This window comes from Protomyctophum parallelum, assembly GCF_964188405.1.
Source record: "Protomyctophum parallelum genome assembly, chromosome: 21".
NCBI classification, from domain to species: Eukaryota; Metazoa; Chordata; class Actinopteri; order Myctophiformes; family Myctophidae; genus Protomyctophum; species Protomyctophum parallelum.
This window is the reverse complement of record NC_139713.1, coordinates 3,288,232-3,315,918: the sequence shown is the minus strand read 5'-3', so window position 1 is coordinate 3,315,918 and position 27,687 is coordinate 3,288,232. Positions and strand designations below refer to the sequence as shown.

General features: G+C 48.1%; 1 protein-coding gene across 3 annotated transcripts in view; it reads left to right on the top strand.

The window, feature by feature from the left end:
• Window positions 1–27,687, top strand: part of tln1 (talin 1) — a 215,247-nt gene that overhangs the window by 151,898 nt on the left and 35,662 nt on the right. For all 3 annotated transcript variants that reach the window (XM_083793816.1, XM_083793817.1, XM_083793818.1), the window contains 9 exons: window positions 322–492; window positions 5,750–5,998; window positions 7,717–7,836; window positions 8,818–8,964; window positions 20,012–20,178; window positions 22,254–22,437; window positions 23,607–23,732; window positions 23,986–24,102; window positions 24,378–24,563. In XM_083793816.1, coding sequence (XP_083649942.1) covers window positions 322–492; window positions 5,750–5,998; window positions 7,717–7,836; window positions 8,818–8,964; window positions 20,012–20,178; window positions 22,254–22,437; window positions 23,607–23,732; window positions 23,986–24,102; window positions 24,378–24,563 — 1,467 coding nt within the window. The remainder of the gene's footprint in view (window positions 1–321; window positions 493–5,749; window positions 5,999–7,716; window positions 7,837–8,817; window positions 8,965–20,011; window positions 20,179–22,253; window positions 22,438–23,606; window positions 23,733–23,985; window positions 24,103–24,377; window positions 24,564–27,687) is intronic.

The window sequence follows — 27,687 nt, the reverse complement described above, 5'->3', positions numbered from 1 at the left end:
CGAGTGGCGCGCTACGAGCTTGTAGGTCTGCTATTTTTGAAAAAATCGAAGAACGACTGACATTTTTATAGAATCTGATCTCAGGTCAGAATGGGTTAAATCAGACCAGTGTGTGTGTGTCCAGTGGAAACCTCGTATGAATCTGATCTCAGGTCAGAATGGGTCAATCAGACCCAGTGTGTGTCCCAGTGGAAACCTCGTATGAATCTGATCTCAGGTCAGAATGGGTCAATCAGACCCAGTGTGTGTCCCAGTGGAAACCTCGTATGAATCTGATCTCAGGTCAGAATGGGTTAAACCCTCTCCTCTCCTCTCTCCCAGGTGTCTCAGATGGCCAGCTACTTTGAGCCTCTCATCATGACGTCCATCGGCATGGCCTCCAAGATGCTGAACAGCCAGCAGCAGATGGCCGTGTTGGACCAGACCAAGACTCTGGCCGAGTCCGCCCTGCAGATGCTGTACACGGCCAAGGAGGCCGGAGGCAACCCCAAGGTACAGTAACCCTGATGACCCCAAGGTACAGTAACCCTGATGACCCCAAGGTACAGTAACCCTGATGACCCCAAGGTACAGTAACCCTGATGACCCCAAGGTACAGTAACCCTGATGACCCCAAGGTACAGTAACCCTGATGACCCCAAGGTACAGTAACCCTGATGACCCCAAGGTACAGTAACCCTGATGACCCCAAGGTACAGTAACCCTGATGACCCCAAGGTACAGTAACCCTGATGACCCCAAGGTACAGTAACCCTGATGACCCCAAGGTACAGTAACCCTGATGACCCCAAGGTACAGTAACCCTGATGACCCCAAGGTACAGTAACCCTGATGACCCCAAGGTACAGTAACCCTGATGACCCCAAGGTACAGTAACCCTGATGACCCCTAGGTACAGTAACCCTGATGACCCCTAGGTACAGTAACCCTGATGACCCCAAGGTACAGTAACCCTGATGACCCCTAGGTACAGTAACCCTGATGACCCCAAGGTACAGTAACCCTGATGACCCCAAGGTACAGTAACCCTGATGACCCCAAGGTACAGTAACCCTGATGACCCCAAGGTACAGTAACCCTGATGACCCCAAGGTACAGTAACCCTGATGACCCCAAGGTACAGTAACCCTGATGACCCCAAGGTACAGTAACCCTGATGACCCCAAGGTACAGTAACCCTGATGACCCCAAGGTACAGTAACCCTGATGACCCCAAGGTACAGTATGCTGCTATCCAAGTGTGCTAGCACTGAACTTCTATGTCTCGGCGATATGAACTGGGATTGGGCTAGTGACAAAGCTGCTAGCTTTAAGCAGCAATGTGACACCCTAAACCTAGTCCAGATCATTCGCTGTCCCACCAGGCATAATCCAGCTACTGGTGGTGACACTTTAATTGACATTATATTAACAAATGCTGTACATAAATACATTGCTGTCGGTGTATTTGCAAACGATCTAAGTGACCACTGTGCAATTTCTTGTGTTAGGAGCACTAAGCTACCTAAAGGAAATGGCCTAACTATCCTCCGGCGGTGCCTTAAACACTTCTCGGAACAAGCCTTCCTCCATGATTTGGCATCAGTCGATTGGTTTCGGATCTCCTCAATTCCAACTGTGGATGAGGCTTTTCGTTTTTTTCACGACCACCTTCTCCGGCTGATAAACAAGCATGCGCCTTTCAAAAAAATAAGAATTAAGAATAGAGCAAATCCCTGGTTCTCTAGGGAATTAGCTGACTTGTTGCACACTCGAAATAAGCAATGGTCACTCGCCAGAAAATCTAAGTCTGCAAACGACTGGCTTTTATTTCGGGTGCTGAGAAACAAATGTAAGGCCCTTATTAGAAAATCCAAATCCGAACACTATCTATCTCTCACAGTAGATACTGCGAGTAATCACTCCAGCTTCTGGAGAGTAGTCAAAACACTTCAGCAGAAAGGTGCTGCTGGCCCCCCGCCAAAAGTTCGGGTTGGAGACTCATTTATTTCTGACAAAAAATCTATGTCAAATGCATTTAATGCTCATTTTAAAAGGGCTGGTCATCTTTTTGACGAGCAAAATGCCGGAGTCCCTCATCAAGGCGCCCATGTGAATACTGGCTCACCTGTTGATTTTGATTTTGACTTCTCTCCTATTCTAGTTCCAGATGTGTTGCGTGCCCTGTCCACACTTGACCCAAAAAAGTCCTCTGGTCCAGATGGTCTCGACCCTTATTTTCTAAGAATTTCGGCCTTGGTGATTGCACAACCGATCACTGACATTTTTAATCTCTCTTTAACTACTCAGAGTTTACCAGAAGTGTGGAAACAGGCTCATGTTTCACCACTTCTCAAGGCTGGCGACCCCTGTGACGTCAATAACTACAGGCCTATCTCCAACCTCTCAGCCTTGGCTAAGATTTTGGAGGGCCAAGTATCGACTCAGGTTAAACTCTTTCTTGATGCACATACGATTCTAAACCCAATGCAGTCTGGCTTCAGGGCAAAACATAGTACTGTGACAGCATGCCTTAATGTCATGGATGACATCAGGGATGCCCTGGGCTCAAAATCGTTCTGTGCAGCCTTATTCATTGACCTTAGCAAGGCATTTGACACCGTGGACCATCATGTTTTGCTAGATGTCCTCTCGAATACTGGTTTTCGCCATAATGTGCTAGGCTGGTTTAAATGCTACTTATTTGGCCGCACACAGTGTGTTAAATTTGGTGACACACTGTCTGACTCTATCACCCTAGAGAAAGGAGTCCCTCAAGGTTCCATTCTAGGACCTTTGCTTTTTCTGCTGTATGTGAACCATATTTGTAGTCAATCCAAGCATAGTAGGTATCATATGTATGCAGATGACACAATTCTGTATTCCTGTGCCCCCTCACTTGATGTGGCAGTGTCAAACTTGGCCTCTGACTTTGTCTCCTTGCAGCATGAACTGCTAAACAGCAAATTGCTATTAAACGGCCACAAAACCAAGGCCATGCTATTTTCTCCAAATAGCCTAGTCAATGTCCCCTCAAATATCACCACTCTGGATGGAGTATCCATCGAATGGGTTGAGTTGTATAAATATCTTGGGATTTGGTTGGACAACAAGTTAAACTTCAAACACCACATTGACACCTTGGCAAAAAAGCTTAAGTTCACACTGAGCTTCTTCTACAGAATGAAGTCCTGCTTTTCTAATGCTTCTCGCAAAAAGCTGGTTACAGGCCTTTTCATGTCGCAGCTTGATTATGGAGATACTGTCTACCGCTTTGCTAGTTCCTCAACTCTGAGCAAACTTGACCCCCTGTTTCATGCTGCATTGAGGTTTATAACCAATTCCCCCTATAGGACTCATCACTGTACTCTGTACGCCCTTGTGGGTTGGTATTCCTTAACGTCTCGCAGGTTGCTACATTGGTATACTCTCATTTATAAAGCCATTCTTGGTAACCTCCCACGTTACATTGGTTCTAAATTTGAACTTGTCCAAAACTCTCTCAACCTCAGATCAAATGGTTGGTTACGCTATGTCGTGCCCCCAACAAAATCTGAGGCTGGGAAAAAAAGCATCGCTTATTTCGGACCCTGGTCTTGGAATGACCTACAGTCCAGACTCAAACTGGCTGCTGTGATTCCCCTAGTGAGCTTTAAATGGATTGCCATGGGCACACTTCCCATACACTGCTCCTGCTTTGACGTATAGCAACTGTCTGCTTGCTTTTTTTAGTCGACTAGCAATTTCCGTTGCTTAGATCTTTTAGTCCTTACTGGTCGCGTTCCTGTTCTCCCTTTTAGCTTCTTTGGTAGTGGGTACTGTATTTATGAGCATTGTATGTCTGTCCTGTTTTTTTGTTGTTTTTTTGTTTACTGGCAGAGTTGTGTCACTTATTTTGCCTATTGTTCTGGCCAGTTCACACTTGTAAAAGAGACTTCAGTCTCAATGTGGTTTTTACTGGTTAAATAAAGGTTAAATAAAATAAAAAAGTAACCCTGATGACCCCAAGGTACAGTGAATACAAGAAGACTCACCCCGTTTCTGTTTTCCTCCCAGAGTTTTCCCCAGTGAGGGGTTGGTGGGAGAGGCTGGACAGCAGACGGCTGGATTTTGAATTTCTCTAACTATAAACTTTCATGACAGCAGAACAGCCTAAGTACAAATATAATTTATGAAAAGCTACTACAGTGAAGTCTGTTCACAGAAGTTGTTGTAGGATATGTGGGGATTATCTGACGAGGTACCATTTGAGGGGGCAAAACCTTACATATACTAAATGATACTAAATAGTTTATAGGGTCAATATAAAAATTCCGGGAGGAAAAACGGGCACGCACCGGGGTGAGTCTTCTTGTTACCGGTACAGTAACCCTGATGACCCCAAGGTACAGTAACCCTGATGACCCCAAGGTACAGTAACCCTGATGACCCCAAGGTACACTAACCCTGATGACCCCAAGGTACACTAACCCTGATGACCCCAAGGTACAGGGAGCACCACTCAGTTCACACGGGTGTGATTTCTGCGCTATGAGCTTGTAGATCTGCTATTTTCCAATAGCTAAAGTGTAACGATGCTTTAAAACACCAAAATGCCTCTCTCTCTGTCTGTCCATACAGACGGCTGTCTGTCTGTCTCTCTGTCTGTCCATACAGACGGCTGTCTGTCTGTCTCTCTGTCTGTCCATACAGACGGCTGTCTGTCTGTCTCTCTGTCTGTCCATACAGACGGCTGTCTGTCTGTCTCTCTGTCTGTCCATACAGACGGCTGTCTGTCTGTCTCTCTGTCTGTCCAGACAGACGGCTGTCTGTCTGTCTCTCTGTCTGTCCAGACAGACGGCTGTCTGTCTGTCTCTCTGTCTGTCCAGACAGACGGCTGTCTGTCTGTCTCTCTGTCTGTCCAGACAGACGGCTGTCTGTCTGTCTGTCTGTCTCTCTGTCTGTCCAGACAGACGGCTCACACCCAGGGTTGGTTTCGTCGAATAAAACTATGACGAAAGATGCACCGTCGACTACCTTTGTTTTATATAATAATACATGAAAACAAGCTATGATGACTAAAACTAAGTCTAAATATATTGACAATTTCGTCAACAAATTAAAAACTAGACTAAAATGTTGGAAAGGGACTAGTGGACAAGAGATCCAGTATAAGAAGAATACAGTCATTTTACACAAATAGCCGATCTACAAGCTCACAAGACGTCGCAATCGGCTCTGCTCAGCAAGCGTAAAATGAGCCATTATGACGGCATCAAGGCCCGCCAAGATACATTTTAGTCGCGTAAATCAACAGTAGATTTAGTCGACTAAAACTAGACTAACACTAAAACATTCCAGATGACGAAAATGTGACTAAAACTATAATGAAAAATATTCAAGACAACTAGTAGCCTTGCCGAGCCATGAGGCTCATAGGGCAGGAGCCTATCTCAGCATGAGGCAGCTTGATGTCCAAGTACACCCCCTGGACATGACGCTAGTATGTCACAGGGACTATTACCCCCCAATCCAACCCTTGATGCTGAGTGTCAAGCAGGGAGGCACTGGGTCCCATTTTTACAGTCTTTGGTATGACCCGGCTGGGGATCGAACCCCCGACCTCCCAGTCTCAGGGCGGACACTCTAACCACAAGGACACTGAGCTGGTCGACTGGACAACTAGACTATGACAAAAACTAAAATAAAACTCAATTCAACTCTCTCTCCATCCAGGCTGCCCTGATGGGTCCAGATGATAACAGACTCTTCTCTCTCTCTCTCCATCCAGGCTGCCCACACCCAGGAGGCCCTGGAGGAGTCGGTCCAGATGATGAAGGAGGCGGTGGACGACCTGGGCGCCACGCTGTCGGAGGCGGCCAGCGCGGCGGGCGCCGTGGGCGGCATGGTGGACAGCATCACGCTGGCCATCAGCCTGATGGAGGAGCAGAACCCCGGGGAGCCCGACGGGACCTTCGTGGACTACCAGACCACCATGGTCCGCACGGCCAAGGCCATTGCCGTCACCGTGCAGGAGATGGTGAGGAACCTTTAAAGGCTTTACACTTTGACTAGTCTACTCTTTGAACCCATTCTGACCTGAGATCAGATTAAAAAAAAAATTCCTCTACATCCTGACAGTTTTCTGAAAAAGCTATGTTTCTATGTCAGTGGTTCTTCGATGTGTTGTATATACTTAAAGCTATGTTTCTATGTCAGTGGTTCTTCGATGTGTTGTATACAGTGTTGGGCGCGTTACTTTAAAAAAGTAATTAGTTATAGTTACTAGTTACTTCTCCAAAAAAGTAACTGAGTTAGTAACTGAATTACTCTATTGTAAAAGTAACTAGTTACTAGGAAAAGTAACTATTTGCGTAAAAGAAGTTGTAATTGCGAACGCAGTGAGCCACTTACTATGATTGCGAACGCAGTGAGCCACTTACTATGAGACCCTGCTGCTCATGTCTGTGTGTCTGTCCCGCTGTGACACCACCCACCCGCCACCAGAGGGCGCAGCTGTAGCACACACACACACACACACACACAGGGCGCAGCTGTAGCACACACACACACACACACACACACACAACCACACACAACCACACACACACGAGCTGCGTTCGCTTCCCGCGTTTGCGCGTCTTACTTGTATGTCTAAGAATTTGGCTTGTTTTTGGGAGCAGGTTTCACAAGGTGCATAGAGTAGAACAGCATAGACAGGTAGCCTACTTACAAGTTACAACTTACACATAAGACATAATAACCTTTTGCCATGAGGGAGAAATAAACTTCAACTTCAATATATGTATTGCACTTGTATTGTATTGCACTTCAATATAATATTTATTGAACCTCAACAGTAAACCAGGTGTAATTGCCTACACCAGTGGCTCTCAAACTTTTTGGACCTCAAAAGTCCAACAACTTCAGACAAGACAACTGGTAGACAATACTGTCTAATTAAAGACACAAATTGGCTCAGAACTTAAGACAACTGGTCAGTGGTCAGTCACACACACACACGCACACACACACACGCACGCACGCACACACGCACACACACAAACACACACACACACACACACACACACACACACACACACACACACACACACACACACACACACACACACACACACACACAAGAGGCCCTCCCCTGCATATCTCTCTCTCTCTCTTTCTCTCTCTCTTTGCATGCAGTCAGGCTGTCAACATTAGCTTTAGCATTAGCATGGTCTGTGTAGCATCAAGCTTTCACAACTGACTGCTATGTTTGTTTTATTCTAACCGTGTGAAGCCCAACACACACCGGCTCCGTCCGACGCGGCGCGGCGCGTTGCTGCGCGGCGCCGCCTGGAAAATAGAACTGGTTGCGACGCGGCGGACGGAGCTGGTGTGTGTTGGGCTTCATGTTTGCAGCAGCAGGAGAAGCAGCAGCAGCCCCATTGCACGCACGCACACACACACACACACACACAGAGTCACAGACACACACACACACAGCCGGCCCGTGGTAACAGAAAGCTTGGGGACGCTACAACATAATAACGGAGCACATTTCATTGTCAGTAACGGTAACTGCGTTGTAGCGATGACAATTGTAATTAATTAGATTACCCGTTACTGAAAAAAATAACGACGTTAGGTAGCGCCGTTTGTTTAAACGCCGTTATACCCAACACTGGTTGTATATACTTAAGTGACTTTGGTAGAGCTCTTAGGACTGAGGAGATGTTTTCTCTCTTTCTCTCCCTATAGGTCACCAAGTCCAACACCAACCCCGATGACCTCGGAGGATTGGCCAACCAGCTGACCAATGAGTTTGGAGATCTGGCCGGCGAGGCCAAATACGCTGCTATCACGGCCGAGAACGCCGAAGTAATGCACCCCCGATATCTGACCCTATATTATTATCATATCTGACTGTATAGTATCATATCTGACCATATAGTATGACCGTTTATTAACCGTTTCAGTTCAGACGACGCATGAGGCCGTCATAAGGATTCCGAAAAATGAGTGCCTACGACGTCTGTGGACGTCCTAGCGACGTCCTAGTGACACGGGGCGAGATAAGAATATTCAGAATTTCGCTCAGTGCAACTATTAGCTTGTCATTGACTCCCATGTTAGCGCGGCGGAAAGAATGACTCGTATCTCCTAATCCAGGGCGCTCTCCGTGGTGATAAATGGATCGCTATGCTGGCGCTTCATTTCTGCTCCTCATCCGTCTCTCCCGCAAAATATGAATGCTTTTTGGAGCGTAAAAAAATTAATTAAGATGATCGGGGATGTGAGGTCTCTTTGTAAAGTCAACTTTTTTAGGAAAGTGTTTCCGGTTCATGGCTTTCAGAGTAAAAGCGATCAGACAACTCTGGCACCCCGGAGCTTCTATTTTGATGCACTTCCGTTTAATCCTGATCAGAGTGCTTAGATGATGGCTTTTGGGGGATATGTTTTGATTGACAAAATGTGTGCTATTATTATTATTATTATGATCACAGATCATCAAGATATCAAAATAATTCAAAAGGTTATAAACTCCTGGATCTAGTGTCTTGACCCGTGGGTAAAAATGGAGCCCCATAAATAAACTCTGGTGTAAATAATTGGTGAAGATTGGGCAGGAAATCTACAAGCCGACAACGGGTCCATGCGACCCTTTGAGCTGCTGTTTTTCGGTGAATACATTTGGTGCAAAAGTAAAGTGTGTGTGTGTGTGTGTGTGTGTGTGTGTGTGTGTGTGTGTGTGTGTGTGTGTGTGTGTGTGTGTGTGTGTGTGTGTGTGTGTGTGTGTGTGTGTGTGTGTGTGTGTGTGTGTGTGTGTGTGTGTGTGTGTGTGTGTGTGTGTCCTAACAGATCGGCTGCCACATCAAGAAGCAGGTGGGCGAGTTGGGTTTCAGCTGCACCGGCCTGGTCACCAAGGCAGGGGCGCTGCAGTGCAGTCCCTCTGACACCTTCACCAAGAAGGAGCTCATCGAGAGCGCTCGCAAAGTGTCTGAGAAGGTGAGGTGATAGAGAGCGCTCGCAAAGTGTCTGAGAAGGTGAGGTGATAGAGAGAGAGAGAGCAAAGTGTCTGAGAAGGTGAGGTGATAGAGAGAGAGAGCAAAGTGTCTGAGAAGGTGAGGTGATAGAGAGAGAGCAAAGTGTCTGAGAAGGTGAGGTGATAGAGAGAGAGAGAGAGAGCAAAGTGTCTGAGAAGGTGAGGTGATGGAGAGAGAGAGCAAAGTGTCTGAGAAGGTGAGGTGATAGAGAGAGAGAGAGCAAAGTGTCTGAGAAGGTGAGGTGATGGAGAGAGAGAGAGCAAAGTGTCTGAGAAGGTGAGGTGATAGAGAGAGAGAGCAAAGTGTCTGAGAAGGTGAGGTGATAGAGAGAGAGAGCAAAGTGTCTGAGAAGGTGAGGTGATAGAGAGAGAGAGCAAAGTGTCTGAGAAGGTGAGGTGATAGAGAGAGAGAGAGCAAAGTGTCTGAGAAGGTGAGGTGATAGAGAGAGAGAGCAAAGTGTCTGAGAAGGTGAGGTGATAGAGAGAGAGAGAGCAAAGTGTCTGAGAAGGTGAGGTGATAGAGAGAGAGAGCAAAGTGTCTGAGAAGGTGAGGTGATGGAGAGAGAGAGCAAAGTGTCTGAGAAGGTGAGGTGATAGAGAGAGAGAGCAAAGTGTCTCAGAAGGTGAGGTGATGGAGAGAGAGAGAGCAAAGTGTCTGAGAAGGTGAGGTGATAGAGAGAGAGAGCAAAGTGTCTGAGAAGGTGAGGTGATAGAGAGAGAGAGAGAGCAAAGTGTCTGAGAAGGTGAGGTGATAGAGAGAGAGCAAAGTGTCTGAGAAGGTGAGGTGATAGAGAGAGAGAGAGAGCAAAGTGTCTGAGAAGGTGAGGTGATAGAGAGAGAGAGCAAAGTGTCTGAGAAGGTGAGGTGATAGAGAGAGAGAGCAAAGTGTCTGAGAAGGTGAGGTGATAGAGAGAGAGAGAGAGCAAAGTGTCTGAGAAGGTGAGGTGATAGAGAGAGAGAGCAAAGTGTCTGAGAAGGTGAGGTGATAGAGAGAGAGAGCAAAGTGTCTCAGAAGGTGAGGTGATGGAGAGAGAGAGCAAAGTGTCTGAGAAGGTGAGGTGATAGAGAGAGAGAGAGCAAAGTGTCTGAGAAGGTGAGGTGATAGAGAGAGAGAGAGAGCAAAGTGTCTGAGAAGGTGAGGTGATAGAGAGAGAGAGAGCAAAGTGTCTGAGAAGGTGAGGTGATAGAGAGAGAGAGCAAAGTGTCTGAGAAGGTGAGGTGATGGAGAGAGAGAGCAAAGTGTCTGAGAAGGTGAGGTGATGGAGAGCGCTCACAAAGTGTCTGAGAAGGTGAGGTGATAGAGAGAGAGAGAGCAAAGTGTCTGAGAAGGTGAGGTGATAGAGAGAGAGAGAGCAATGTGTCTGAGAAGGTGAGGTGATAGAGAGAGAGAGCAAAGTGTCTGAGAAGGTGAGGTGATAGAGAGAGAGAGAGCAAAGTGTCTGAGAAGGTGAGGTGATAGAGAGAGAGAGAGCAAAGTGTCTGAGAAGGTGAGGTGATGGAGAGAGAGAGCAAAGTGTCTGAGAAGGTGAGGTGATAGAGAGAGAGAGAGCAAAGTGTCTGAGAAGGTGAGGTGATAGAGAGAGAGAGAGCAAAGTGTCTGAGAAGGTGAGGTGATAGAGAGAGAGAGCAAAGTGTCTGAGAAGGTGAGGTGATAGAGAGAGAGAGCAAAGTGTCTGAGAAGGTGAGGTGATGGAGAGAGCGTCTCTGAGGGTGGGGCGGGGGGATTTAGGGGTCCGTTCGTTTTTACGACAACCAGTCATTGGTCCGACATGCGGGAAACGACCGGATTATGGTTGGCGAACATGCGTTGTTTTCCCGAACACGGTTTGCCTGGTTCACATTGGCCTTGATTATTCCACCCCCCGAGTACACTTCGTTTAGCCTGAGCTAACGTGTTAGGTTTCTGGTCTAGAGGGGCGGGTCGCGGCTCAGCTTTGCGCACGCCCTGATTGGATCTCATCGATCTGTCCGTCACCCCCGGCCCCTCCTCTCCCCCCTAGTGCAGCGCTACGTCACATCATTTGGAGCGACGCCCACCCGGAAGGGTTGACTCCCACTTTTTAGACCAGAGCGGCCAATGCGTTCCTCCAGGCTTTCCATTTTTGCACCAACAAAAATGAAAGCCTGGTACCGAGGCTAGCCAGAGTACCTGGTACCAGAGTACCTGGTACCAGAGTACCTGGTACCGAGGCTAAATGAAAGCCTGGTACCGAGGCTACACTTCGTTCAACTGTATTCAATGCTTTCACGTCGCAGCGATCCGTACACTTCAATGGGTCCCCATGCGGGCCCGGGAACGGTTGGTTTGGATGACCCGCTCCTATTGGAAAACGTTTTCTCTCTAAAAGCCTCCCGTCTTACTGTTGTCCTCCAGGGTTAGGGTAACCGTACCACACGGTAACTGTGTTCTCTCTCTAGTCCTCCAGGGTTAGGGTAACCGTACCACACGGTAACTGTGTTCTCTCTCTAGTCCTCCAGGGTTAGGGTAACCGTACCACACGGTAACTGTGTTCTCTCTCTAGTCCTCCAGGGTTAGGGTAACCGTACCACACAGTAACTGTGTTCTCTCTCTAGGTCTCCAGGGTTAGGGTAACCGTACCACACGGTAACTGTGTTCTCTCTCTAGGTCTCCTCCAGGGTTAGGGTAACCGTACCACACGGTAACTGTGTCCTCTCTCTAGGTCTCCAGGGTTAGGGTAACCGTACCACACGGTAACTGTGTTCTCTCTCTAGGTCTCCAGGGTTAGGGTAACCGTACCACACGGTAACTGTGTTCTCTCTCTAGGTCTCCAGGGTTAGGGTAACCGTACCACACGGTAACTGTGTTCTCTCTCTAGTCCTCCAGGGTTAGGGTAACCGTACCACACGGTAACTGTGTTCTCTCTCTAGGTCTCCAGGGTTAGGGTAACCGTACCACACGGTAACTGTGTTCTCTCTCTAGGTCTCCAGGGTTAGGGTAACCGTACCACACGGTAACTGTGTCCTCTCTCTAGTCCTCCAGGGTTAGGGTAACCGTACCACACGGTAACTGTGTTCTCTCTCTAGGTCTCCAGGGTTAGGGTAACCGTACCACACGGTAACTGTGTTCTCTCTCTAGGTCTCCTCCAGGGTTAGGGTAACCGTACCACACAGTAACTGTGTTCTCTCTCTAGTCCTCCAGGGTTAGGGTAACCGTACCACACTGTAACTGTGTTCTCTCTCTAGGTCTCCAGGGTTAGGGTAACCGTACCACACGGTAACTGTGTCCTCTCTCTAGTCCTCCAGGGTTAGGGTAACCGTACCACACGGTAACTGTGTCCTCTCTCTAGGTCTCCTCCAGGGTTAGGGTAACCGTACCACACAGTAACTGTGTTCTCTCTCTAGGTCTCCAGGGTTAGGGTAACCGTACCACACGGTAACTGTGTTCTCTCTCTAGGTCTCCAGGGTTAGGGTAACCGTACCACACGGTAACTGTGTCCTCTCTCTAGGTCTCCAGGGTTAGGGTAACCGTACCACACGGTAACTGTGTTCTCTCTCTAGTCCTCCAGGGTTAGGGTAACCGTACCACACGGTAACTGTGTTCTCTCTCTAGTCCTCCAGGGTTAGGGTAACCGTACCACACTGTAACTGTGTTCTCTCTCTAGTCCTCCAGGGTTAGGGTAACCGTACCACACGGTAACTGTGTTCTCTCTCTAGGTCTCCAGGGTTAGGGTAACCGTACCACACGGTAACTGTGTTCTCTCTCTAGGTCTCCTCCAGGGTTAGGGTAACCGTACCACACGGTAACTGTGTTCTCTCTCTAGGTCTCCAGGGTTAGGGTAACCGTACCACACGGTAACTGTGTTCTCTCTCTAGGTCTCCAGGGTTAGGGTAACCGTACCACACGGTAACTGTGTTCTCTCTCTAGGTCTCCTCCAGGGTTAGGGTAACCGTACCACACGGTAACTGTGTTCTCTCTCTAGGTCTCCAGGGTTAGGGTAACCGTACCACACGGTAACTGTGTTCTCTCTCTAGTCCTCCAGGGTTAGGGTAACCGTACCACACGGTAACTGTGTTCTCTCTCTAGTCCTCCAGGGTTAGGGTAACCGTACCACACGGTAACTGTGTCCTCTCTCTAGTCCTCCAGGGTTAGGGTAACCGTACCACACGGTAACTGTGTTCTCTCTCTAGGTCTCCTCCAGGGTTAGGGTAACCGTACCACACGGTAACTGTGTTCTCTCTCTAGGTCTCCTCCAGGGTTAGGGTAACCGTACCACACGGTAACTGTGTTCTCTCTCTAGGTCTCCAGGGTTAGGGTAACCGTACCACACGGTAACTGTGTTCTCTCTCTAGGTCTCCTCCAGGGTTAGGGTAACCGTACCACACAGTAACTGTGTTCTCTCTCTAGTCCTCCAGGGTTAGGGTAACCGTACCACACAGTAACTGTGTTCTCTCTCTAGTCCTCCAGGGTTAGGGTAACCGTACCACACGGTAACTGTGTTCTCTCTCTAGGTCTCCTCCAGGGTTAGGGTAACCGTACCACACGGTAACTGTGTTCTCTCTCTAGGTCTCCAGGGTTAGGGTAACCGTACCGCACGGTAACTGTGTTCTCTCTCTAGGTCTCCAGGGTTAGGGTAACCGTACCACACGGTAACTGTGTTCTCTCTCTAGTCCTCCAGGGTTAGGGTAACCGTACCACACGGTAACTGTGTTCTCTCTCTAGGTCTCCTCCAGGGTTAGGGTAACCGTACCACACGGTAACTGTGTTCTCTCTCTAGGTCTCCAGGGTTAGGGTAACCGTACCACACGGTAACTGTGTCCTCTCTCTAGTCCTCCAGGGTTAGGGTAACCGTACCACACGGTAACTGTGTTCTCTCTCTAGGTCTCCTCCAGGGTTAGGGTAACCGTACCACACAGTAACTGTGTTCTCTCTCTAGTCCTCCAGGGTTAGGGTAACCGTACCACACGGTAACTGTGTTCTCTCTCTAGGTCTCCAGGGTTAGGGTAACCGTACCACACGGTAACTGTGTTCTCTCTCTAGTCCTCCAGGGTTAGGGTAACCGTACCACACAGTAACTGTGTCCTCTCTCTAGTCCTCCAGGGTTAGGGTAACCGTACCACACAGTAACTGTGTTCTCTCTCTAGGTCTCCAGGGTTAGGGTAACCGTACCACACGGTAACTGTGTTCTCTCTCTAGGTCTCCAGGGTTAGGGTAACCGTACCACACGGTAACTGTGTTCTCTCTCTAGTCCTCCAGGGTTAGGGTAACCGTACCACACAGTAACTGTGTTCTCTCTCTAGGTCTCCAGGGTTAGGGTAACCGTACCACACAGTAACTGTGTCCTCTCTCTAGTCCTCCAGGGTTAGGGTAACCGTACCTCACAGTAACTGTGTCCTCTCTCTAGTCCTCCAGGGTTAGGGTAACCGTACCACACGGTAACTGTGTTCTCTCTCTAGGTCTCCTCCAGGGTTAGGGTAACCGTACCACACAGTAACTGTGTTCTCTCTCTAGTCCTCCAGGGTTAGGGTAACCGTACCACACGGTAACTGTGTTCTCTCTCTAGGTCTCCAGGGTTAGGGTAACCGTACCACACGGTAACTGTGTTCTCTCTCTAGTCCTCCAGGGTTAGGGTAACCGTACCACACGGTAACTGTGTCCTCTCTCTAGGTCTCCAGGGTTAGGGTAACCGTACCACACGGTAACTGTGTTCTCTCTCTAGGTCTCCAGGGTTAGGGTAACCGTACCACACGGTAACTGTGTTCTCTCTCTAGGTCTCCTCCAGGGTTAGGGTAACCGTACCACACGGTAACTGTGTTCTCTCTCTAGGTCTCCAGGGTTAGGGTAACCGTACCACACGGTAACTGTGTCCTCTCTAGGTCTCCTCCAGGGTTAGGGTAACCGTACCACACGGTAACTGTGTTCTCTCTCTAGTCCTCCAGGGTTAGGGTAACCGTACCACACAGTAACTGTGTTCTCTCTCTAGGTCTCCTCCAGGGTTAGGGTAACCGTACCACACAGTAACTGTGTTCTCTCTCTAGGTCTCCAGGGTTAGGGTAACCGTACCACACAGTAACTGTGTCCTCTCTCTAGTCCTCCAGGGTTAGGGTAACCGTACCACACAGTAACTGTGTTCTCTCTCTAGTCCTCCAGGGTTAGGGTAACCGTACCACACAGTAACTGTGTTCTCTCTCTAGGTCTCCAGGGTTAGGGTAACCGTACCACACGGTAACTGTGTTCTCTCTCTAGGTCTCCTCCAGGGTTAGGGTAACCGTACCACACGGTAACTGTGTTCTCTCTCTAGGTCTCCAGGGTTAGGGTAACCGTACCACACGGTAACTGTGTTCTCTCTCTAGTCCTCCAGGGTTAGGGTAACCGTACCACACGGTAACTGTGTTCTCTCTCTAGGTCTCCAGGGTTAGGGTAACCGTACCACACGGTAACTGTGTTCTCTCTCTAGGTCTCCAGGGTTAGGGTAACCGTACCACACGGTAACTGTGTTCTCTCTCTAGGTCTCCAGGGTTAGGGTAACCGTACCACACAGTAACTGTGTTCTCTCTCTAGTCCTCCAGGGTTAGGGTAACCGTACCACACGGTAACTGTGTTCTCTCTCTAGGTCTCCAGGGTTAGGGTAACCGTACCACACGGTAACTGTGTTCTCTCTCTAGTCCTCCAGGGTTAGGGTAACCGTACCACACGGTAACTGTGTTCTCTCTCTAGGTCTCCTCCAGGGTTAGGGTAACCGTACCACACGGTAACTGTGTTCTCTCTCTAGGTCTCCAGGGTTAGGGTAACCGTACCACACAGTAACTGTGTCCTCTCTCTAGGTCTCCAGGGTTAGGGTAACCGTACCACACGGTAACTGTGTTCTCTCTCTAGGTCTCCTCCAGGGTTAGGGTAACCGTACCACACTGTAACTGTGTTCTCTCTCTAGGTCTCCAGGGTTAGGGTAACCGTACCACACGGTAACTGTGTTCTCTCTCTAGGTCTCCTCCAGGGTTAGGGTAACCGTACCACACAGTAACTGTGTTCTCTCTCTAGGTCTCCAGGGTTAGGGTAACCGTACCACACTGTAACTGTGTTCTCTCTCTAGGTCTCCAGGGTTAGGGTAACCGTACCACACGGTAACTGTGTTCTCTCTCTAGGTCTCCTCCAGGGTTAGGGTAACCGTACCACACAGTAACTGTGTTCTCTCTCTAGTCCTCCAGGGTTAGGGTAACCGTACCACACGGTAACTGTGTTCTCTCTCTAGGTCTCCAGGGTTAGGGTAACCGTACCACACGGTAACTGTGTTCTCTCTCTAGGTCTCCAGGGTTAGGGTAACCGTACCACACGGTAACTGTGTTCTCTCTCTAGTCCTCCAGGGTTAGGGTAACCGTACCACACGGTAACTGTGTTCTCTCTCTAGTCCTCCAGGGTTAGGGTAACCGTACCACACGGTAACTGTGTTCTCTCTCTAGTCCTCCAGGGTTAGGGTAACCGTACCACACAGTAACTGTGTTCTCTCTCTAGTCCTCCAGGGTTAGGGTAACCGTACCACACGGTAACTGTGTTCTCTCTCTAGGTCTCCTCCAGGGTTAGGGTAACCGTACCACACGGTAACTGTGTTCTCTCTCTAGGTCTCCTCCAGGGTTAGGGTAACCGTACCACACGGTAACTGTGTTCTCTCTCTAGGTCTCCAGGGTTAGGGTAACCGTACCACACGGTAACTGTGTTCTCTCTCTAGGTCTCCAGGGTTAGGGTAACCGTACCACACGGTAACTGTGTCCTCTCTCTAGGTCTCCTCCAGGGTTAGGGTAACCGTACCACACGGTAACTGTGTTCTCTCTCTAGGTCTCCTCCAGGGTTAGGGTAACCGTACCACACGGTAACTGTGTTCTCTCTCTAGGTCTCCTCCAGGGTTAGGGTAACCGTACCACACGGTAACTGTGTTCTCTCTCTAGGTCTCCAGGGTTAGGGTAACCGTACCACACGGTAACTGTGTCCTCTCTCTAGTCCTCCAGGGTTAGGGTAACCGTACCACACGGTAACTGTGTTCTCTCTCTAGGTCTCCTCCAGGGTTAGGGTAACCGTACCACACAGTAACTGTGTTCTCTCTCTAGTCCTCCAGGGTTAGGGTAACCGTACCACACGGTAACTGTGTTCTCTCTCTAGGTCTCCAGGGTTAGGGTAACCGTACCACACGGTAACTGTGTTCTCTCTCTAGTCCTCCAGGGTTAGGGTAACCGTACCACACAGTAACTGTGTCCTCTCTCTAGTCCTCCAGGGTTAGGGTAACCGTACCACACAGTAACTGTGTTCTCTCTCTAGGTCTCCAGGGTTAGGGTAACCGTACCACACGGTAACTGTGTTCTCTCTCTAGGTCTCCAGGGTTAGGGTAACCGTACCACACGGTAACTGTGTTCTCTCTCTAGTCCTCCAGGGTTAGGGTAACCGTACCACACAGTAACTGTGTTCTCTCTCTAGGTCTCCAGGGTTAGGGTAACCGTACCACACAGTAACTGTGTCCTCTCTCTAGTCCTCCAGGGTTAGGGTAACCGTACCTCACAGTAACTGTGTCCTCTCTCTAGTCCTCCAGGGTTAGGGTAACCGTACCACACGGTAACTGTGTTCTCTCTCTAGGTCTCCTCCAGGGTTAGGGTAACCGTACCACACAGTAACTGTGTTCTCTCTCTAGTCCTCCAGGGTTAGGGTAACCGTACCACACGGTAACTGTGTTCTCTCTCTAGGTCTCCAGGGTTAGGGTAACCGTACCACACGGTAACTGTGTTCTCTCTCTAGTCCTCCAGGGTTAGGGTAACCGTACCACACGGTAACTGTGTTCTCTCTCTAGGTCTCCAGGGTTAGGGTAACCGTACCACACGGTAACTGTGTTCTCTCTCTAGGTCTCCTCCAGGGTTAGGGTAACCGTACCACACGGTAACTGTGTTCTCTCTCTAGGTCTCCAGGGTTAGGGTAACCGTACCACACGGTAACTGTGTCCTCTCTAGGTCTCCTCCAGGGTTAGGGTAACCGTACCACACGGTAACTGTGTTCTCTCTCTAGTCCTCCAGGGTTAGGGTAACCGTACCACACAGTAACTGTGTTCTCTCTCTAGGTCTCCTCCAGGGTTAGGGTAACCGTACCACACAGTAACTGTGTTCTCTCTCTAGGTCTCCAGGGTTAGGGTAACCGTACCACACAGTAACTGTGTCCTCTCTCTAGTCCTCCAGGGTTAGGGTAACCGTACCACACAGTAACTGTGTTCTCTCTCTAGTCCTCCAGGGTTAGGGTAACCGTACCACACAGTAACTGTGTTCTCTCTCTAGGTCTCCAGGGTTAGGGTAACCGTACCACACGGTAACTGTGTTCTCTCTCTAGGTCTCCTCCAGGGTTAGGGTAACCGTACCACACGGTAACTGTGTTCTCTCTCTAGGTCTCCAGGGTTAGGGTAACCGTACCACACGGTAACTGTGTTCTCTCTCTAGTCCTCCAGGGTTAGGGTAACCGTACCACACGGTAACTGTGTTCTCTCTCTAGGTCTCCAGGGTTAGGGTAACCGTACCACACGGTAACTGTGTTCTCTCTCTAGGTCTCCAGGGTTAGGGTAACCGTACCACACGGTAACTGTGTTCTCTCTCTAGGTCTCCAGGGTTAGGGTAACCGTACCACACAGTAACTGTGTTCTCTCTCTAGTCCTCCAGGGTTAGGGTAACCGTACCACACGGTAACTGTGTTCTCTCTCTAGGTCTCCAGGGTTAGGGTAACCGTACCACACGGTAACTGTGTTCTCTCTCTAGTCCTCCAGGGTTAGGGTAACCGTACCACACGGTAACTGTGTTCTCTCTCTAGGTCTCCTCCAGGGTTAGGGTAACCGTACCACACGGTAACTGTGTTCTCTCTCTAGGTCTCCAGGGTTAGGGTAACCGTACCACACAGTAACTGTGTCCTCTCTCTAGGTCTCCAGGGTTAGGGTAACCGTACCACACGGTAACTGTGTTCTCTCTCTAGGTCTCCTCCAGGGTTAGGGTAACCGTACCACACTGTAACTGTGTTCTCTCTCTAGGTCTCCAGGGTTAGGGTAACCGTACCACACGGTAACTGTGTTCTCTCTCTAGGTCTCCTCCAGGGTTAGGGTAACCGTACCACACAGTAACTGTGTTCTCTCTCTAGTCCTCCAGGGTTAGGGTAACCGTACCACACGGTAACTGTGTTCTCTCTCTAGGTCTCCAGGGTTAGGGTAACCGTACCACACGGTAACTGTGTTCTCTCTCTAGGTCTCCAGGGTTAGGGTAACCGTACCACACGGTAACTGTGTTCTCTCTCTAGTCCTCCAGGGTTAGGGTAACCGTACCACACGGTAACTGTGTTCTCTCTCTAGTCCTCCAGGGTTAGGGTAACCGTACCACACGGTAACTGTGTTCTCTCTCTAGTCCTCCAGGGTTAGGGTAACCGTACCACACAGTAACTGTGTTCTCTCTCTAGTCCTCCAGGGTTAGGGTAACCGTACCACACGGTAACTGTGTTCTCTCTCTAGGTCTCCTCCAGGGTTAGGGTAACCGTACCACACGGTAACTGTGTTCTCTCTCTAGGTCTCCTCCAGGGTTAGGGTAACCGTACCACACGGTAACTGTGTTCTCTCTCTAGGTCTCCAGGGTTAGGGTAACCGTACCACACGGTAACTGTGTTCTCTCTCTAGGTCTCCAGGGTTAGGGTAACCGTACCACACGGTAACTGTGTCCTCTCTCTAGGTCTCCTCCAGGGTTAGGGTAACCGTACCACACGGTAACTGTGTTCTCTCTCTAGGTCTCCTCCAGGGTTAGGGTAACCGTACCACACGGTAACTGTGTTCTCTCTCTAGGTCTCCAGGGTTAGGGTAACCGTACCACACGGTAACTGTGTTCTCTCTCTAGTCCTCCAGGGTTAGGGTAACCGTACCACACGGTAACTGTGTTCTCTCTCTAGGTCTCCTCCAGGGTTAGGGTAACCGTACCACACTGTAACTGTGTTCTCTCTCTAGTCCTCCAGGGTTAGGGTAACCGTACCGCACGGTAACATGTGTTCTCTCTCTCCAGGTCTCCTACGTGTTGGCAGCGCTCCAGGCGGGTAACCGCGGCACCCAGGCGTGCATCACGGCGGCCAGCGCCGTTGCGGGCATCATCGCCGACCTGGACACCACCATCATGTTCGCCACGGCCGGCACGCTCAACCGAGAGAACTCGGAGACCTTCGCCGATCACAGGTAGGTTACTGCCATAACCGCGGCGAGGCAGGTTCGCCATCGCTGCTCCATTCCATACACATGTTTCATGATAACTACTTTTTATGTATGTGATGAATGCCTACATTGTAAGTTGTAACACTGGTACCGGCTAACACAAATGGTGTTATCAGGATGGGGAACGTATCGGTGACATCCCTCAGACGTAACAGAGCTGTGTGTTATCAGGATGGGGAACGTATCGGTGACATCCCTCAGACGTAACAGAGCTGTGTGTTATCAGGATGGGGAACGTATGGGTGACATCCCTCAGACGTAACAGAGCTGTGTGTTATCAGGATGGGGAACGTATCGGTGACATCCTAGAGACGTAACAGAGCTGTGTGTTATCAGGATGGGGAACGTATCGGTGACATCCCTCAGACGTAACAGAGCTGTGTGTTATCAGGATGGGGAACGTATCGGTGACATCCCTCAGACGTAACAGAGCTGTGTGTTATCAGGATGGGGAACGTATCGGTGACATCCCTCAGACGTAACAGAGCTGTGTGTTATCGGGATGGGGAACGTATCGGTGACATCCCTCAGACGTAACAGAGCTGTGTGTTATCAGGATGGGGAACGTATCGGTGACATCCCTCAGACGTAACAGAGCTGTGTGTTATCAGGATGGGGAACGTATGGGTGACATCCCTCAGACGTAACAGAGCTGTGTGTTATCAGGATGGGGAACGTATCGGTGACATCCCTCAGACGTAACAGAGCTGTGTGTTATCAGGATGGGGAACGTATCGGTGACATCCCTCAGACGTAACAGAGCTGTGTGTTATCAGGATGGGAACGTATCGGTGACATCCCTCAGACGTAACAGAGCTGTGTGTTATCAGGATGGGGAACGTATCGGTGACATCCTAGAGACGTAACAGAGCTGTGTGTTATCAGGATGGGGAACGTATCGGTGACATCCCTCAGACGTAACAGAGCTGTGTGTTATCAGGATGGGGAACGTATCGGTGACATCCCTCAGACGTAACAGAGCTGTGTGTTATCAGGATGGGGAACGTATCGGTGACATCCCTCAGACGTAACAGAGCTGTGTGTTATCAGGATAGGGAACGTATCGGTGACATCCCTCAGACGTAACAGAGCTGTGTGTTATCAGGATAGGGAACGTATCGGTGACATCCCTCAGACGTAACAGAGCTGTGTGTTATCAGGATGGGGAACGTATCGGTGACATCCTAGAGACGTAACAGAGCTGTGTGTTATCAGGATGGGGAACGTATCGGTGACATCCCTCAGACGTAACAGAGCTGTGTGTTATCAGGATGGGGAACGTATCGGTGACATCCTAGAGACGTAACAGAGCTGTGTGTTATCAGGATGGGGAACGTATCGGTGACATCCCTCAGACGTAACAGAGCTGTGTGTTATCAGGATGGGGAACGTATCGGTGACATCCCTCAGACGTAACAGAGCTGTGTGTTATCAGGATGGGGAACGTATCGGTGACATCCCTCAGACGTAACAGAGCTGTGTGTTATCAGGATGGGGAACGTATGGGTGACATCCCTCAGACGTAACAGAGCTGTGTGTTATCAGGATGGGGAACGTATCGGTGACATCCCTCAGACGTAACAGAGCTGTGTGTTATCAGGATGGGGAACGTATCGGTGACATCCCTCAGACGTAACAGAGCTGTGTTATCAGGATGGGGAACGTATCGGTGACATCCCTCAGACGTAACAGAGCTGTGTGTTATCAGGATAGGAACGTATCGGTGACATCCCTCAGACGTAACAGAGCTGTGTGTTATCAGGATAGGAACGTATCGGTGACATCCCTCAGACGTAACAGAGCTGTGTGTTATCAGGATGGGAACGTATCGGTGACATCCTAGAGACGTAACAGAGCTGTGTGTTATCAGGATGGGGAACGTATCGGTGACATCCCTCAGACGTAACAGAGCTGTGTGTTATCAGGATGGGGAACGTATCGGTGACATCCCTCAGACGTAACAGAGCTGTGTGTTATCAGGATGGGAACGTATCGGTGACATCCCTCAGACGTAACAGAGCTGTGTGTTCTTCCCACAGAGAACACATCCTGAAGACGGCCAAGGCTCTGGTGGAGGACACCAAGCTGCTGGTGTCGGGGGCCGGGGCCAGTCAGGAGAGGCTGGCGCAGGCCGCCCAGTCCTCCGTCACCACCATCACCAAGCTTGCCGACGTGGTCAAACTGGGGGCCGCCAGCCTGGGCGCCGAGGACCCCGAGACGCAGGTACACTAGTCTGTAGGACAGTGGGGGGTCCGGGGACCCCCAGGGGTCCTTGAGGGAGTTCCAGGGGGTCGCCAGCTAAATGATAGTTTGGAAACCAATGGACCCTTATGGGTCTGTAACTCTTGAGTGTACAAATGGAACCAAATGGACCTGAAATTCACACAGATTTTTACAATATGAATTGGGGTCCCAGAGTCATGGGACCCCATAGTCTATAGACTAATATGCATGTCAAACTGGGGGTCCTTGAAATTAAACGGGTTGAATAAAAAACGTTGGCGAAAACAGAAGCCAAACACGAGCGTAGAGGAAACATTCAGTCCAAAGGTCCATTTTGCTAATTCACAACTACTACTATAGCCTACTTTTGAAACTTTTAATTTCTCGTGAATTTACGCTATGTGGGGATTATCTGACGAGGTTAAAGCCTACTAAATTGGTCAATATAAGTAAAATAGTATAGCCTTTCCATTGGAGTATTTTTTCTTTGTGCATTTTTCCAAGAAGAATACAGCCATGTAGCATATTTAAAATAACTAAAACATAACTCATTTACCTCGGAGAATGTCTTCACTCTGGATCATAAAATCATAAAAATGGTCTATGGTCTAATCTAATGGAATAAATGGATGATCAAATGCAGGAGTTTTCACCACTCATCTAACTGTAACTAGGGGCCGTCACCTTTTGAACACTGTGTTAATAAATGCTGCATGTGAGCGCTATGGGCTATGGGCGGCTGTGGCTCAGGAGGTAGAGCAGGTCGTCCAATGATCCCTGGGTCGGCGGTTCGAATCCCGGCTCCTCCTCCTGTCCACATGTGGAAGTGTCCTTGGGCAAGACACTGAACCCTACATTGAAGTGTCCTTGGGCAAAGACACTGAACCCTACATTGAAGTGTCCTTGGGCAAAGACACTGAACCCTACATTGCCTCCAATGAGTCGGTCGGTGTGAGCTCGCCACCGTTGGTGTGTGAATGTGGGGAAGTGGGAACGCTGGCGTCGACTGTTCGCCGCTTCACCTCCCAATGTATGAATGAATGAACCTTCACCTCCCAATGTATGAATGAATGAATGAACCGTTATAAAAATGCAATTAATTATTCATTATGGACACCTCTGTGGACACCATGTCCATAATAAATAACCAATCATTTAATGGTTTCCAGGTGGTGCTCATCAACGCCGTCAAAGACGTGGCCAAGGCGCTGGGCGACCTCATCAGCGCCACCAAGGCAGCCGCGGGAAAACCCCACGACGACCCCGCCATGCTACAGCTGAAGAGCTCCGCCAAGGTCAGCTCCGCACGCACGCACGCACGCACACACGCACACACGCACACACACACACACACACACACACACGCATGCACGCACGCACGCACACACCGTACGCACGCACGGGAGGAGCTGGATGAGAGTAGCGTGAAGCCCCTGCATATTATGTGAATGCCGGGAAGTGTATTTCCATCGGTTGTCACCGGCCCAGATCCTTGTTTACATTTTGTGGAATTATTTTTGCTGTGATCCTGTCTCTCTGCTGCTCCAGGTGATGGTGACCAACGTGACGTCGTTGTTGAAGACGGTGAAAGCCGTGGAGGACGAAGCCACCAAGGGGACCAGAGGCCTGGAGGCCACCATCGAACACATCAAACAGGAGCTGGCCGTAAGACCTCCACTCTCTCTGCTGTTATGTAGACTAGACACCATCGAACACATCAAACAGGCGCTGGCCGTAAGACCTCCACTCTCTGCTGTTATGTAGACTAGACACCATCGAACACATCGAACAGGAGCTGACCATAACACTAGACAGATGCCTGGTCATTATTGACCTGACATCCTACTGTAGTATAGTGTTTATGTACATATTATTGCTTTTCTTTGGTGGATATTCTACTGTTCAGAGCGTCTTCTAAGCGCCGTTCCGTCTCTCTCCAGGTGTTCAGCAGCGCCGAGCCGCCTCCCAAGACGGCCACGCCGGAGGAGTTCATCCGCATGACCAAAGGCATCACCATGGCGACGGCCAAGGCCGTGGCCGCCGGGAACTCCTGTCGCCAGGAGGACGTGATCGCCACCGCCAACCTGAGCCGGAGGGCCATCGCCGACATGCTGCATTCCTGCAAGGTTCATCCTTTAGTTATTAATCTGACATGATGCACTCCTACAAGGTTCATTTAGTTATTAATCTGACATGATGCACTCCTGCAAGGTTCATCATTTAGTTATTAATCTGACATGCTGCACTCCTGCAAGGTTCATCATTTAGTTATTAGTCTGACATGATGCATTCCTACAAGGTTCATTTAGTTATTAATCTGACATGATGCACTCCTACAAGGTTCATTTAGTTATTAATCTGACATGATGCACTCCTACAAGGTTCATTTAGTTATTAATCTGACATGATGCACTCCTGCAAGGTTCATCCTTTCGTTATTAATCTGACATGATGCACTCCTACAAGGTTCATTTAGTTATTAGTCTGACATGATGCACTCCTGCAAGGTTCATCATTTAGTTATTAGTCTGACATGATGCACTCCTACAAGGTTCATTTAGTTATTAATCTGACATGATGCACTCCTGCAAGGTTCAACATTTAGTTATTAGTCTGACATGATGCACTCCTACAAGGTTCATTTAGTTATTAATCTGACATGATGCACTCCTACAAGGTTCATTTAGTTATTAATCTGACATGATGCACTCCTGCAAGGTTCAACATTTAGTTATTAGTCTGACATGATGCACTCCTACAAGGTTCATTTAGTTATTAGTCTGACATGATGCACTCCTACAAGGTTCATTTAGTTATTAATCTGACATGATGCACTCCTACAAGGTTCAACATTTAGTTATTAATCTGACATGATGCACTCCTGCAAGGTTCAACATTTAGTTATTAGTCTGACATGATGCACTCCTACAAGGTTCATTTAGTTATTAATCTGACATGATGCACTCCTACAAGGTTCATTTAGTTATTAATCTGACATGATGCACTCCTACAAGGTTCATTTAGTTATTAGTCTGACATGATGCACTCCTACAAGGTTCATTTAGTTATTAGTCTGACATGATGCACTCCTGCAAGGTTCGACCTTTAGTTATTAGTCTGACATGATGCACTCCTACAAGGTTCATCATTTAGTTATTAGTCTGACATGATGCACTCCTACAAGGTTCATTTAGTTATTAATCTGACATGATGCACTCCTACAAGGTTCATTTAGTTATTAATCTGACATGATGCACTCCTACAAGGTTCATTTAGTTATTAGTCTGACATGATGCACTCCTACAAGGTTCATTTAGTTATTAGTCTGACATGATGCACTCCTACAAGTTTCATTTAGTTATTAATCTGACATGATGCACTCCTACAAGGTTCATTTAGTTATTAGTCTGACATGATGCACTCCTACAAGTTTCATTTAGTTATTAATCTGACATGATGCACTCCTACAAGGTTCATTTAGTTATTAATCTGACATGATGCACTCCTACAAGGTTCATCATTTAGTTATTAGTCTGACATGATGCACTCCTACAAGGTTCATTTAGTTATTAATCTGACATGATGCACTCCTACAAGGTTCATCATTTAGTTATTAGTCTGACATGATGCACTCCTACAAGGTTCATTTAGTTATTAATCTGACATGATGCACTCCTACAAGGTTCAACATTTAGTTATTAATCTGACATGATGCACTCCTGCAAGGTTCAACATTTAGTTATTAGTCTGACATGATGCACTCCTACAAGGTTCATTTAGTTATTAATCTGACATGATGCACTCCTACAAGGTTCATTTAGTTATTAATCTGACATGATGCACTCCTACAAGGTTCATTTAGTTATTAATCTGACATGATGCACTCCTGCAAGGTTCGACCTTTTGTTATTAGTCTGACATGATGCACTCCTGCAAGGTTCATCATTTAGTTATTAGTCTGACATGATGCACTCCTACAAGGTTCATCATTTAGTTATTAGTCTGACATGATGCACTCCTGCAAGGTTCATCATTTAGTTATTAATCTGACATGATGCACTCCTACAAGGTTCATCATTTAGTTATTAGTCTGACATGATGCACTCCTACAAGGTTCATTTAGTTATTAGTCTGACATGATGCACTCCTACAAGGTTCATTTAGTTATTAGTCTGACATGATGCACTCCTACAAGGTTCATTTAGTTATTAGTCTGACATGATGCACTCCTACAAGGTTCATTTAGTTATTAGTCTGACATGATGCACTCCTACAAGGTTCATTTAGTTATTAATCTGACATGATGCACTCCTACAAGGTTCATTTAGTTATTAGTCTGACATGATGCACTCCTACAAGGTTCATTTAGTTATTAGTCTGACATGATGCACTCCTACAAGGTTCATCATTTAGTTATTAGTCTGACATGATGCACTCCTACAAGGTTCATCATTTAGTTATTAGTCTGACATGATGCACTCCTACAAGGTTCATCATTTAGTTATTAGTCTGACATGATGCACTCCTACAAGGTTCATCATTTAGTTATTAATCTGACATGATGCACTCCTACAAGGTTCATCCTTTAGTTATTAGTCTGACATGATGCACTCCTGCAAGGTTCATTTAGTTATTAGTCTGACATGATGCACTCCTGCAAGGTTCATTTAGTTATTAATCTGACATGATGCACTCCTGCAAGGTTCATTTAGTTATTAATCTGACATGATGCACTCCTGCAAGGTTCATTTAGTTATTAATCTGACATGATGCACTCCTACAAGGTTCATTTAGTTATTAATCTGACATGATGCACTCCTGCAAGGTTCATTTAGTTATTAGTCTGACATGATGCACTCCTGCAAGGTTCATTTAGTTATTAGTCTGACATGATGCACTCCTGCAAGGTTCATCATTTAGTTATTAATCTGACATGATGCACTCCTGCAAGGTTCATTTAGTTATTAATCTGACATGATGCACTCCTACAAGGTTCATTTAGTTATTAATCTGACATGATGCACTCCTACAAGGTTCATTTAGTTATTAATCTGACATGATGCACTCCTACAAGGTTCATCATTTAGTTATTAGTCTGACATGATGCACTCCTGCAAGGTTCATTTAGTTATTAGTCTGACATGATGCACTCCTGCAAGGTTCATCATTTAGTTATTAATCTGACATGATGCACTCCTGCAAGGTTCATTTAGTTATTAATCTGACATGATGCACTCCTACAAGGTTCAT